Below are 13,838 nucleotides of genomic sequence, written 5' to 3' on the forward strand. Positions count from 1 at the left end.
GAATGAAGAAGAGTGTGCAAATTGGAAGTCAGAAATATGACTTTGAACAGATACCAAAGAAGAGAAGGCGTGATGGGCCAAGAGCTTCGAAGGGTTCCAGAGATCAGGCAAGATCTGGCGAAGTCATTTCTGAAGGAAGATTTGAACAGACAGAATCTCCAGGTTTGGGTGAAGAAGAAGGAGCAGAGGTTAGTTTTTAGCTCACCTGGCCCAAAGGGCAGGATAGCTTATGTCATGGCGCGGCATCCGCCGTCTGTCCGTCCGTCAACATTTCCTTTAAATCGCTACTAGTCTTAGAGTTCTGCATGGATTCTAACCAAATGTGGCTACAAACATCCTTGGGTGAAGGGGAACAGAACTTGTATAATATTCGAATTCCTTCAGAAAAGAAACAATGAACCTGTGTTTAGAACATTACTTGGCATTACAAACCAGGTGAGCGATACAGGCGCTCTGGGCCTCTTGTTCACTTATTTTGAAAGATAATTTCTGTTAAACTCATTTAATAAACCATCCTGGCAAATGATTTCTGCAGCATATTCTATTGAGAGGAAGTGTCATGAAAGCGTCCGAGTCACTTAGATACACCGCAAATGCGTGTGCTTACCAGGAATACAACCTACTAGCAAAGGAATACAACCTACTAGCAAAGGAAATGGTGGCTTGCAGTTGGCATGATGCGCAAACAACTTTTTATTCAGATATGTCTTTAGTTCCCACACAACTATCTTGGTATGTATATATGAAAAGCTGTAACATCCTTTACAATCTTTTGTAGGCATCTGGATTTTCCTTTGGTGAGGTGCTGGCAGAGATGGACACTCTGACGAAGTACACCATCGAGCTGCGTAACAACAGGGGAATGCATGTTTTGAATGGTCAGAAGACAGTGTTCTTAGTGCAAGACTTCAGCACCAGTACCAAGACGCTGCAGGTTTATTCCATAATATTCAATTTGATTTGTATATGAGACATTCCTCAGAAATGTCTCACTTTGTGTCACAGGATGTTGAAAAACTATATCTTAATAAGTGAATGTTTTATCTGGGTTTATTTTTTACTCAAATTGTACTCTTAAGTATTAAAAGTTGGCTTGCACATAGAAATCAATGATATAAATATATTTTTAGATCATGAGACCCGAAGTGTCAGGATGACCTATAGTCATTGTGCTTCGTCCGTCGTCACAGTGGTCAAATAGGCTGAACAGCTTTTCCTTAATAAGTGTGATTTAGCTGACACTTGCATGAAATGATCCTGACATGGTCCCGACCAAGTGTTGTTATATTTATGTCAATCCGAAATCCAAGATAGCCACCACATTCGTCATCTTGAAATATATTTTGAACTTAATTCTCAAGTTCTACCATTTTTTTGCTGGAACTTCACTGAAATGATACCGACATGGTCCAAACAAAGTGTTGTTATTCGCCATAGACGCGATCTTGAATAATCATTTTGAACTTCTTCTTTAAGTTCTACCAATGCGATTTGGCTGATACCTGCATGAAATGATCCTTACATGGTTCTGACCAATGCGTAATACATGTGTATCAGAGGGATCTTTGTTGTTACAAACATGTAGTGATATTATGTATTTGTTCTCTTACAGACAAATCACTATTGTGTACTCAAGAGGAAGTGTGTTAGGTTCACAGACCAGACTGCTTGTATTTGGTGCTGTTCATGCAACGTTTCTGGAGTAAAGGATTTTGACAGTATCCCACCCATAGTAACAGACAGCTATGAAGGTGATTACAAAATGATGCTTTTGCAATGATACAGACGGTGATTACTTAAAATAATAAATATAAGGTCTGTGTAAACACTATTTTTAACAGGTAACGGTCAAATATTTATTCAAAATCTGAAGGGATCTCCCTCTTTATCGAGACACAAAATTTGAAAAATAAACAAATTAACATGTAACTAACTGTGAAATTATGTCATAGATATATATTCGATACGCTATGAGTGAGCTCAATTATCAAAGGCTAGTACTAGTGTAGTCAATATTTATATTGACTTGGTGTTTCTAGTTTTAAGTCAACCCTTATCAGATGGTGAACTATTCAAATCACCTTTTGTCAGTGATCCGGTTGTCCTTCCTCTCCAAGTCTTGTTAAATCCTGTTGCCACTATATATGTGATAAAGTACTGAAGGAATATCTCTCAAATTCAATGTTAATTTCCCCTTGGTGACTAATGATCCATATTGCACTTCATGTTTTGGACCAATCTTGATTGGACATACAAATGGGTTCCGTCCGTCCGTCTGTCCGTCCGTCCGTACAAATGGTTTCCAGAGCATAACTCTAAAACCAGAAGAGATATTTCTACGAAACTTCATACATTGGTCTTATGGTCTAGCAGTGCCTTTTGCTATTTTTAGGTTTTCATTTTTTGCATTTTTTCCGTAACCATGGAAACATTGCTGAAAATATCATATTTTTGTATCAGGTTCGTTCCAGAGCATAACTCTAAAAGCAGAAGAGATATTTCCACGAAACTTCATAAACACATTGGTCTTATGGTCTAGTAGTGCCTTTTTCTATTTTAAGGTTTTCACTTTTTGTACTTTTTTCTGTAACCATAGAAACATTGCTGCAAATGGCATATTTTTGTGTAAGAATCGTTTCCGGAGCACATCTCTAAAACCAGCAGAGATATTTCCATGAAACTTCATAGACACATTTTATGTAGGACTTCTAATTTTGTATTATGCTTTACTTTTTATTTAATATGCATGCAGTAAAACTCAGATATATCAAACTCAATTACTATGAACATTCACTTAATTCCATAGTAACATTCACTTAATTCCTATGTAACTCGTCGCTGTTTAAAACAAATAAAAAATCACACTGTTAGCTGCTGAACTTTGTTAAAGCTAAGATCAATTCTGGTATTTTTCAAAGAAGCAAATGTTTTCAAAGTTGGTTTCACTTTTTAGCTCACCTGGTCCGAAGGACCAAGGTGAGCTTATGCCATACCGTGGCGTCCGGCGTCCGTCGTCCGTCGTCTGTCCGTCCGTCCGTCCGTCAACAATCGACTTCTTCTCCATAACCACTGGTCGGATTTCAACAAAATTTGACTGGTAGCATCCTTATGGGCTACTAACCGAAAATTGTACAGATGATGGGGCTGACCCCCCAGGGGCCTGAGGGGCGGGGTCAAAAGGGGCCAATTTGGCTATTTCCATATAAACGACTTCTTCTCTGAAACTAAGCATGGTATAGCACCCATAATCCAATGGTAGCATCTTTATAGGGTGGGGATTCAAAATTGTGCAAATGATGGGGCTGACCCCCAGGGGGCCTGAGGGGCGGGGTCAAAAGTGGCCAATCTGGCTATTTCCATATAAAAGACTTCTTCTCTGAAACTAAGTACGGTATAGCACCCATAATACAATGGTAGTATCCTTATAGTGTGGGGATTCAAAATTGTGCAAATGATTGGGCTGACCCCCCAGGGGCCTGAGGGGCGGGGGTCAAAAGTGGTCAATTTCCATATAAATGACTTTTTCTCTGCAACTTAACATGGGATTACGCTCATAATGCAATGGTTATATCCTTATAGTCAATTTTGCTTATTTTTCTAATTGTCAGAGTCTTGTGATAATTACTAACAAAAAACCAAGTGAGCGATACAGGCCCTCTGGGCCTCTTGTTTAAAGAAAACATAAATATGTTTTGTATATATTCTTCAATTGTAGTTGGGTTTTAAAATACTTTCCCTATACTCTTACTTGCATATAAAATTAATGCATTAATTGATTTAGCTCTCCATTGGCGGGGGATCTGAATGACTATGTCCTTGTTTAAGATTGCCAGCAGACACTTATCTTTAATTTTTACAATTGACACTTTGTTATTACTATTTGTGGATGGATTTATTTGCAACATCATTTAACTATTTCAGTGATACTGAGCATGAACAGGTACGTGACTATTACAAATGACAGGAAATAACTGCTAAGCTTCAGTTTTAGACTAATAGAATCTTACATGGGTCTGTGAAGTGGACAGGGATATTTCAACCCGAGTGAAAGATTTTGGCCGGTCAACCCGAGGCTTGCCGAGGGTTGACGGCCAAAATCTTTCACAAGGGTTGAGATATCCCTGTCCACTTCACAGACCCATGTAAGATTCTTTTTCTCCCATACTTAGTAGAAAAAGTGATGAGATTCCACTTGCTTTCCAGCTTTTTCATCGCACCATTATCGCAGGAACGTCGTTGTCAAAATTGATGACGTCATCTACAATGTGCGGCGCAGTTACGCCGCATGTATTGATGACGTCACGTTATTGTCTAGCGTGTGTGAGCCGTCTTGCACCCCCCTGTGTAAGATAGAGTTATCTTTTCCCTAGCAACTGCGGGATTTCCCTGTGAAGTATGGGAGAAAAAATATTATTATCATTATTCATCAATACCTGTTTTGGAAGTCATTGGGATGAATGTATTGCTCATTACTTATAGGATGGTTATTAATGTTTACAGATTACTTGAAACATGAATGTCTTCATGTGAGTGCAGTTTCAACATTTATTACAGAAGACATTTCAGCTCCACCAGAATTGGAAGGTAATTCTAGTATAAGTACACAATTTCTGTAATACTTCAAAACTCTAAAGGTCCTAATGACCAAAGTTAGTTAATACATTATCATAGCAAACTGTATTTCACAAAACTATCTCTTCTGACCCATTCATGAAACTTTGAGTCATCCATATAAAAAATGGTTATCATTGTATGCTTATTCAGTTATTAGCTCACCTGGTCCGAAGGACCGAGGTGAGCTTATGGGATATCGTAGCGTCAGGCGTCCGTTGTCCAGCGCCGTCGTCCGACAACAATTGACTTCTTCTCCATAACCACTGGTTGGTTTTCAACAAAACATGGCTGGTAGCATCCTAATTGGCTACTAACTGAAAATTGGGAACATGATTGGGCTGACTCCCAGGGGGCCTGAGGGGTGGGGCCAAAATGGGTCAATTTGGCTAAATAAACTACTTCTTCTCTGAAACCTTGCATGGGATAGCACCCATAATGCAATGGTAGCATCCTTATAGGGTGGGGATTAAAAACTGTACAAATGATGGGGCTGACCCCCTGGGGGCCTAAGGGGCGGAGCCAAAAAGGTTAATTAGGCTACTATTTTAATATAAATTACTTCCTCTCTGAAACTATGTATTGGATAGCATATTTGCATGGCATCTAAAGCATCTTTTTATGGTTGGGATTCAAAATTAAACAAATCATGTGGTCAATTTGTCTTTTGAATCACTAATGACTAAATTACAGAATTACTCCAAAAAAAACCCCAAAAATAAACCAGGTGAGAAATACAGACCTTCTGGGCATCTTGTTTTGTTTGTAGTAAAAGTTGTTCAAGTTACTTGTATTTTATACTTATTGTAAGTCATGTACTGCTTTATTTTTTTTATTTCAACCACATGTTCTGTTTGTAAATGTGTACATCTGCTTCAAATTGTAAATTTGATAGAATTGTAAATGACATTATTACAACAACTTGTTTAAAAAACTAATAGTCTTGGTGTGCTTTTATGTGTTTAACTTTGTGATCTTACACATTAAATTGTGTGTTTCAGATCATAATTACTTCAGCGATACCATTCAGGAGGTAAGTTATGTGAAGGTTGTACAGTATATAAGCATACCACGTGACAAAAAAAGGATCATTGCATTTATCAAAACAAGAAATTTGTTAACACCACTTGTTATGTTAATATTGTGACCTGCTTGTTTCTGATCGATACTGATGTCATCAAATTTGTCAGATTTTAATGGATTTTGTTTTGGTGATATTCTTCCCAATTCTTCATATTCAATTTTGAAATAGTGTTATAGTCTTGTACAGTTAAATAGATTTTGACGTAATTTAGTGACTTTTTAAATACATTTACTAAGGTATACCTGTCAGTGATGTTCTATTATAAAATGAACAACATTGATATTAGACAGTGCTTGCAACTCTTTAACCTTCTTTTTGTTAAGGTCAATTTAGCATTAAAGTTTATTTGATTGTGTGTCAAAATTTGTCTTAAATTACCATATTTGTGAATCTGCTTCTGTTGGACACCTGACTCCAGGTACACCACCAATCAGAATGAGGTAAAATGATCAAAAGGAAGGCAGGGTGTTTCCGTCGTGATGCAATTCACTGAACTTATTACATGAAGGGTTATCAGATACTTAAAATTCAACAATGCAATCACAAAATGATAACTTGAAGGATTCGGGGGTACAAAAAGGAACACAAACCATACACAGTCCTTTTACAAAACATTAGGATATTATGATTTTGCATGTTGCATTCGCTTTACACCAATTGATTTAAGGGTCCCCCTATGCAAACATTCTGATAAATAAGTACATATTGAAGGCACTGCTAATGTTATGAACTATTCCATCTTATTTTTCAGTGTCAAGTTTGGGAACTGAGTGGATCAGGAAGACCCCAAGCTGTAGTTTTATGTGATTTGAATGTTGGTGTAGTGAGATGCTGGCAGGGAAACTTGGAATGTCTTGTATGCGAATGGAAGGAGTGCTGCCACATTAAAAAGTTGAGGAATATGCTGTCAGATGATAGTTCAGATGTTCCGGATGTGATTGACAGACTCATTATAGATATGTTAGAGTCACAGGGCATCCAACCGGAGCATAATTTGAAATGTTTGTCATCCACTAAAATTCCCTTCAACAGAAGCACTCCTTTCCCATGCCTTGCAGATCCACTGTCTTTTTCTAGTTTAGTCGAAGAGTGCTTGACTTGTGGAACCGCCACTGATGAAAATACAACAAGTATCCACCTTTTCACATGTAAAAGGGTGATAGATTGCACAGGTATGTACCTCAATTTCAACATATTTTTTTTAAATCATCTAACCAAACGGGTCAGAAAGACCTATACTCATCAAGCTTTTTCCTTCTTCATGTGCTTTCCAATAAAATTCCATGAGTGCATAAACTTTCAATTACTTCATTTCAATAAACAAAAGGTCTCGGGTACTCATCCTGTTGCATCAAGCTTGGATAAAGGTCTGCAAAGTTTGTTCAAATTGAAGACCTTGACCTTCATTCAAGGTCACAATTTTCAAAAAAATTCAAAATTTCCTATCTATTTATTTCATCCTGATATGTTCATTTATAAACTTGTTATAGCCCATTAATATATGTAACTAATGTATATTATTGATGTGCTACCTGCATAATAGTAAATGTTAACATACCTGAAGAATTTTTGAAAGTTAGATCAGTTAAAACCTTCTTTTCAAATAGAAATTATTTTACGATTTAAGATGAATTATATTATTACATCCTTATTTCTGAAAAAGCAAGAACCAAATCTGTATGGTTTTCTGATTCATTCAAGCATTTATGTCACATTTTGTTAAACTTCATTTTGGCAAACTATGTGCATCCGCGTAGTGGATTCTCTCAATAGTTTACAAAACAAAACATATCATTTCATAACCAATGAAGTTAAGAAATAGTAACATCAATGTTTTGTAATTAGTTATTCAAAATACTTGATAAAATGGAAAAGGTTAAAAAGTACGATTCCGTTGATGTTCCAATGGATTGTTTTTTCCAAATCAATACGAAATATTAATGTGTCTATTGTGACGTCATGACAATGTTAGGTTTTCGTGCCATTCTCTTTCTGCCAATCAGAAATTCTGATTCAGTACGCAAAAGAAATAAAAACAAATTTAGACACTAAACAAAATAAAGTGCGGTATGTGAAATTTACGTGCAGCTACAGGATCGAAGAATAGTAATATACATAATATTTCACAAGTTTTTTAAATGTACAATGATTTGATCATTTTAATATTGGGTTATTTCACAAGGCATGCCTGACTACAGTACTATCAGTACTTTGATTGTCTATGACTTTATAAACACAAAGTATATTTAGATATATTCAAAATAAAGCATATAACTCAATCATGTAGGTTTGCATAAATGTCAGTGATTTTTAGGTCATCTGACCTATTGTCATCATGCACCGTCCTTCGTCGTGCGCCGTCCGCCGTGCGTAAACTTTTCATTCAAACGACTTCTTCTCAATAACTGAAATGCCCAGGGTACTAATATTGGGCCTGTAGCATGCTGGGATGAAGGGCTACCAAGTTTGTTCAAATGAATGACCTTGACCTTCATTCAAGGTCTCAGGGGTCAAATAGGCTTAAATCTTTAAATGACTTCTTCTCAAGAACCAAAAGGCCCAAGATACTCATATTGGGCCTGCAGCTTGCTGGGATGAAGGGCTATGAAGTTTGTTGAAATGAATGACCTTGACCTTCATCCAAGGTCACAGTGGTAAAATAGGCTAAAATCTTGAAATAACTTTTTGTGAATAACTAAAAGGCCTAGAGACCTGACATTGGGCCTGTGATATGCTGGGATGAAGGGCTACCATATTTGTTTTTAAAAAAAATGACCTTGATCTTCATTCAATATCACAGGGGTCAAAATGGCTGAAATCTTCAAATGACTATGTTGTATTGTGCCAATAGTCAGTTGACCGTTAATGCCCATGGGCCTCTTGTTACGTGACGCATTGATATCTTTTGCAATACTTCCATTTGGTCAATGACTGTTGCTTTTCAGATTTTTGGCGAAAACTTTCTGCATATATAAAACATCCTAATATTTGATGTACATTTCTTTTGGTCTATGAAAAAACATATATTAAACAATAGAAGTGAGTGTAACATATATGATATTAAGTTGTAGAGCAATAGTCAACATTCCTTGTGACTTATACTTTCCAGTGACTTCAAGGACATGTAGAACATGTGGGCAGCAGTATTTTTATGATGGATGGTCAGATGGTGTGCTCAATATGGGAAATTTCCTGGTACATCATGAGGTTTTACGAGAATACATGTATTTGTATGTATATGGAAGGTAGGTATTTTATTTTGAAGTAACTTCTTTGTTTAATTCATGATTTAAGACGTCAAGAAAATCACGTCAAATGACGATGTCATAATCACTGGAAGGTGGGACTAATCGACGGTAAAAAGTACTTTACACGCGTCGTTTTGGGATCTCAAAACATCTGTTTTTATTCTATCTTAGGAAGATTATACAGTAAAATATTGTGGGGGACTATTTCAATTGGTAAGAAACTGGTGTGAGGTTTGAAATTAGTTGAACGATGCACAAGAATCGTTGTATTCATAGTGTATTGATTCATATAGTGACGAAACACTCAGAATGTAAATATGAACCAATGACCAGAATTATCTCTTTTTAGACAAAGTCTCAGCAAATTCATTGAAATTCTGCACCAACATTGTACAGCATAATTTCAATCCAGATTATTTATTTTATGGCTCTCATCCCCAAGGGATCTGTAGAAGGGGCCAAAACTCTTGTTCAATCACAGATGTGTCAGTATGAATTACTTTAATCCATTGAACGTTCTCAAAGCCCTAGAAAGGAACTATTAATTTCATGATCCTGAGGTCTCGGATTATCCTCTGGGGAGAGGGTCAAATAACGTCATATCCATATAGGCCCTGGTTAACCTCAATGGGCCAGAGGATTGGAGCACAAAAGGGTTCAAAACGGATAAAATTTCAAAACCTGAATTCATTGATGTACTGTAATTGAATCAAATACTCCTCATATAATAAAATGTCAAACTGACGGATTTACTAACTGACTTCAAGGGGATGATGGGCCAATATATACTATAGTAAATATGTCTTTGTTCAAGTATGTAACCAAAGTCAGTTAACTATTCAGGCCCATTTGCCTCTTGTTATGTATTTATAGGCTTTGTTCATGTCCTAAATAATGTTCCTTTACCTTACTGTCCTACAAAGGCAACAGAAATATAACAAAATGGACAAAGCTTTCCCTATCCAAAACATTTTTAGCTCGCCTATTCGAAGAATAGGGGGAGCTAATGTTGTCACCCCGGCGTCGGCGTTGGCGTCCCATTTCACGTTAAAGTTTTTGAGCAAGTTTCTGTTTCGTCAATTGTTTAAGCTTAAGTCATCATAAATGTTTATGATTTTATTTTCCTAATGTGTATGGATGCTGAACGTGATGATACAACCAATTTGGGGCCTTTTAGGTTTTTTTTGAGTCTGTTAATTTGTCATATTTCCATGTTAAAGTTTTTGAGCAAGTTTCTATTTTGTGTATTGTTTAAGCTTAAGTCATCATAAATGTTTATGATTTTGTATGGATGCTGAACGTGATAATACAACCAATTTAGGGCCCTTTAGGGGGTTTTTGAGTCTGTTAATTTGTCATATTTCCATGTTTAAATAGTAAATAGGCGAGCTTTGCTGTTCTCCAACAGCTCTTGTTAGACATTATGTTTTGTAATTGCAACAAAATTTGGCCGCGTTTGCAGAGTGGTTATGATGTCCAAATATCTTACCACAAGCTCTCTAGACTGCGTCACAAGTTCAAATCCAAAGTGGTACTGATCACTGGTTGGTGGTTTTATCCTGTTATCCACCATGATCAAACCTTGCACCTACTTTAATGACCCTGGATATTGCAAAAAAAAACCAACCTGCAAACATTACATTTCTGGAAAAGCTACGTATTGACAAAAGTGATGAAAAAGTATCGTTTTAAAAAGTGTGAAGTAATCGCAATTTTATCTACTTGTGGAAGGATATTTCTTTGTTTGTATTATTTTGGTAATTTTCAACTTTGGCGAGAAGATGTCCCACCATAAATCTTTGTGATGTTATTTTAGGTGTACCCTACATGCTTTCCATCAGACATGGTTGAAAATACAAATGGAAGAAGGCAATGGAGAACTATCCAAGACTTTCCTGTATCGCCACTTTCGTCTGTCATGGTACAACTTTGTAGACCTTCTAGACATTGACATCAATAGTGGCTTCAGTTGTAGTGAATGTGGACCGACACCAGAAATGGTATTATTTGATGCAACAACGCTAGGACACAGAAAAATTTACCAAAATTGGTACAGCTTCAAAATGAAATACCTAGAGAGAAGAAATGTTGGAAGATAAGTATCACTTAAGCCTAGGATTTATCTTACTGACATCCTTAACATAATTCATGTATAGTAGTTTTAAGACTCTTCTATATGTGGATATAAATAATAGGGATATTCTACCCGTAAGGTTACATATGTCATAACATTTTGTGAACTCAAAGGTAGAATATCAATACCCTTCATATGTACATATGAAAGAGTGTTTTTTCTCGTACCTTCACGTTTCATTACAGTTTGACAATTATGATAAATGGTAGTATATTATATTTCAGTTTCGTGGTTATTACGTTTAGAAAAAACTTTTAATTTACAGTCATTTATAATTAATAAATACCTGTATATTGTATTTATTACTTTACAGTATAAATATATCATTATAGCCGGTACATTTATGTGTCCCTATGTATTGTCAGGTATTGTTCTTTTTATTTAAGGTTATCTGTCTCCGTTTTCATGTATTAAACTATCAGCTGGTTACAGTTGTTTGAGTAGTTTGTACATAAGAACAAACCCATAAATTATATAAAATCACTCTTGTGACATTGGCGCTCAACGTGGGGCGCCAATGTCACGAGATTGAAAACATATGGGTTTGTTCTTACGTACAAACTACTCAAACAACTGTAACCAGCTGATAGTTTAATACATGAAAACGGAGACAGATAACTCTGAAATAAAAAGAACAATACCTATATTTATACTGTAAGGTATAAATCATTATCTATCAATGGTTGCTATCATTATGTGGGGTCATGGTGCTTGTTGGTCAATAAAGTCGAGGTGCTTATCTATCAATGGTTATTATGATGATGTGGGGTCGTGGTCGCTGGTCGGTGGTTTTCCTCGGGGTACTCCGGCTTTCCTCCACCAACAAACCTTGCACATCCTTAAATGACCCTGGGTGTTAATAGGACGTTAAACTAATCAAATCGTGGTGCTTGTTGGTAAATAAAGTCGTGGTGCTTATTATTCAGTGGTTATTATGATGATGTAGGGTCGTGGTGCTTGTTGGTCAATAAAGTCGTGGTGCTTATCTATCAATGGTTGTTATGATGATGATGTAGGGTCGTGGTGCTTGTTGGTCAATAAAGTCGTGGTGCTTAGCTATCAATGGTTGTTATGATGATGTAGGGTCGTGGTGCTTGTTGGTCAATAAAGTCGTGGTGCTTAGCTATCAATGGTTGTTATGATGATGTAGGGTCGTGGTGCTTGTTGGTCAATAAAGTCGTGGTGCTTATCTATCAATGGTTGTTATGATGATGATGTAGGGTCGTGGTGCTTGTTGGTCAATAAAGTCGTGGTGCTTATCTATCAATGGTTGTTATGATGATGATGTAGGGTCGTGGTGCTTGTTGGTCAATAAAGTCGTGGTGCTTAGCTATCAATGGTTGTTATGATGATGTAGGGTCGTGGTGCTTGTTGGTCAATAAAGTCGTGGTGCTTATCTATCAATGGTTGTTATGATGATGTAGGGTCGTGGTGCTTGTTGGTCAATAAAGTCGTGGTGCTTATCTATCAATGGTTGTTATGATGATGTAGGGTCGTGGTGCTTGTTGGTCAATAAAGTTGTGGTGCTTATCTATCAATGGTTGTTATCATGATGATATAGGGTCGTGGTGCTTGTTGGTCAATAAAGTCGTGGTGCTTATCTATCAATGGTTGTTATGATGATGATGTAGGGTCGTGGTGCTTGTTGGTCAATAAAGTCGTGGTGCTTATCTATCAATGGTTGTTATGATGATGATGTAGGGTCGTGGTGCTTGTTGGTCAATAAAGTCGTGGTGCTTATCTATCAATGGTTGTTATGATGATGATGTAGGGTCGTGGTGCTTGTTGGTCAATAAAGTCGTGGTGCTTAGCTATCAATGGTTGTTATGATGATGATGTAGGGTCGTGGTGCTTGTTGGTCAATAAAGTCGTGGTGCTTAGCTATCAATGGTTGTTATGATGATGTAGGGTCGTGGTGCTTGTTGGTCAATAAAGCCGTGGTGCTTATCTATCAATGGTTGTTATTATGATGATGTGGGGTCGTGGTCGCTGGTCGGTGGTTTTTCTCCGGGTACTCCGGCTTTCCTCCACCAACAAACCTCACACATCCTTAAATGACCCTGGGTGTTAATAGGACGTTAAACTAATCAAATCGTGGTGCTTGTTGGTAAATAAAGTCGTGGTGCTAATTATTCAGTGGTTATTATGATGATGTGGGGTCGTGGTGCTTGTTGGTCAATAAAGTCGTGGTGCTTATCATTTTCAGGACTAATCACTCAACACTTTTTAGGTCACCTGAGACGAAGTCTCAAGTGACCTATTCTAATCGACTTTTGTCCGTCGTCGTGCGTCGTATGTCCGTAAACAATTTACATTTTCGACTTCTTCTCCCAAAACTGCTGAAGCAATTTCAATGAAATTTTGCACAAACCTTCTAAGGGATAAGGCCAATCAAAATTGTGAATTAAATGGTCCCCCCCCCCCCCCCAGGGAGCTATGGGAGGGGCCAAAAGGGGTAAAATTGACTAAAATTTCAAAAATCTTCTTCTCCTCTGTGTGGTGGAATTAAATACTCTTCATAGATAGAAAGGTCCTAAGGTCCTTTACAAAAATTGTGAATTATATGACCCTGGGGTCTCACCTTTCCCCCTGGGGAGGGGGTTAAGTTTACTATAGTTTATATAGGGAAAACACATTTATGAGCATATTTTGCTCAATTTTCATGGGAAAGGAGAAAACTTGTTTAGAATTATTAGCCTGAGATAACATTTTAATATTATATCTATATGGTCCTGGTCAACCCCCTCGGGGCAGGGGGCGG

At 37.1% G+C, this 13,838-nt stretch overlaps 1 protein-coding gene across 2 annotated transcripts in view; it reads left to right on the forward strand.

The window, feature by feature from the left end:
* LOC138312697 (uncharacterized) overlaps nucleotides 1–13,838 on the forward strand; it is a 24,714-nt gene continuing 10,876 nt past the window's right edge. Inside the window, exons 1-8 of one of the 2 annotated variants that reach the window (XM_069253476.1) lie at nucleotides 1–188; nucleotides 779–934; nucleotides 1,613–1,751; nucleotides 4,501–4,584; nucleotides 5,613–5,644; nucleotides 6,447–6,867; nucleotides 8,805–8,940; nucleotides 10,760–11,038. In XM_069253476.1, coding sequence (XP_069109577.1) covers nucleotides 3–188; nucleotides 779–934; nucleotides 1,613–1,751; nucleotides 4,501–4,584; nucleotides 5,613–5,644; nucleotides 6,447–6,867; nucleotides 8,805–8,940; nucleotides 10,760–11,038 — 1,433 coding nt within the window. In that variant the 5' untranslated portion in view covers nucleotides 1–2. The remainder of the gene's footprint in view (nucleotides 189–778; nucleotides 935–1,612; nucleotides 1,752–4,500; nucleotides 4,585–5,612; nucleotides 5,645–6,446; nucleotides 6,868–8,804; nucleotides 8,941–10,759; nucleotides 11,039–13,838) is intronic. The other variant, XM_069253477.1, reaches the window with a different exon arrangement.

This window comes from Argopecten irradians, unplaced genomic scaffold (genome assembly GCF_041381155.1).
Source record: "Argopecten irradians isolate NY unplaced genomic scaffold, Ai_NY scaffold_0426, whole genome shotgun sequence".
NCBI classification, from domain to species: Eukaryota; Metazoa; Mollusca; class Bivalvia; order Pectinida; family Pectinidae; genus Argopecten; species Argopecten irradians.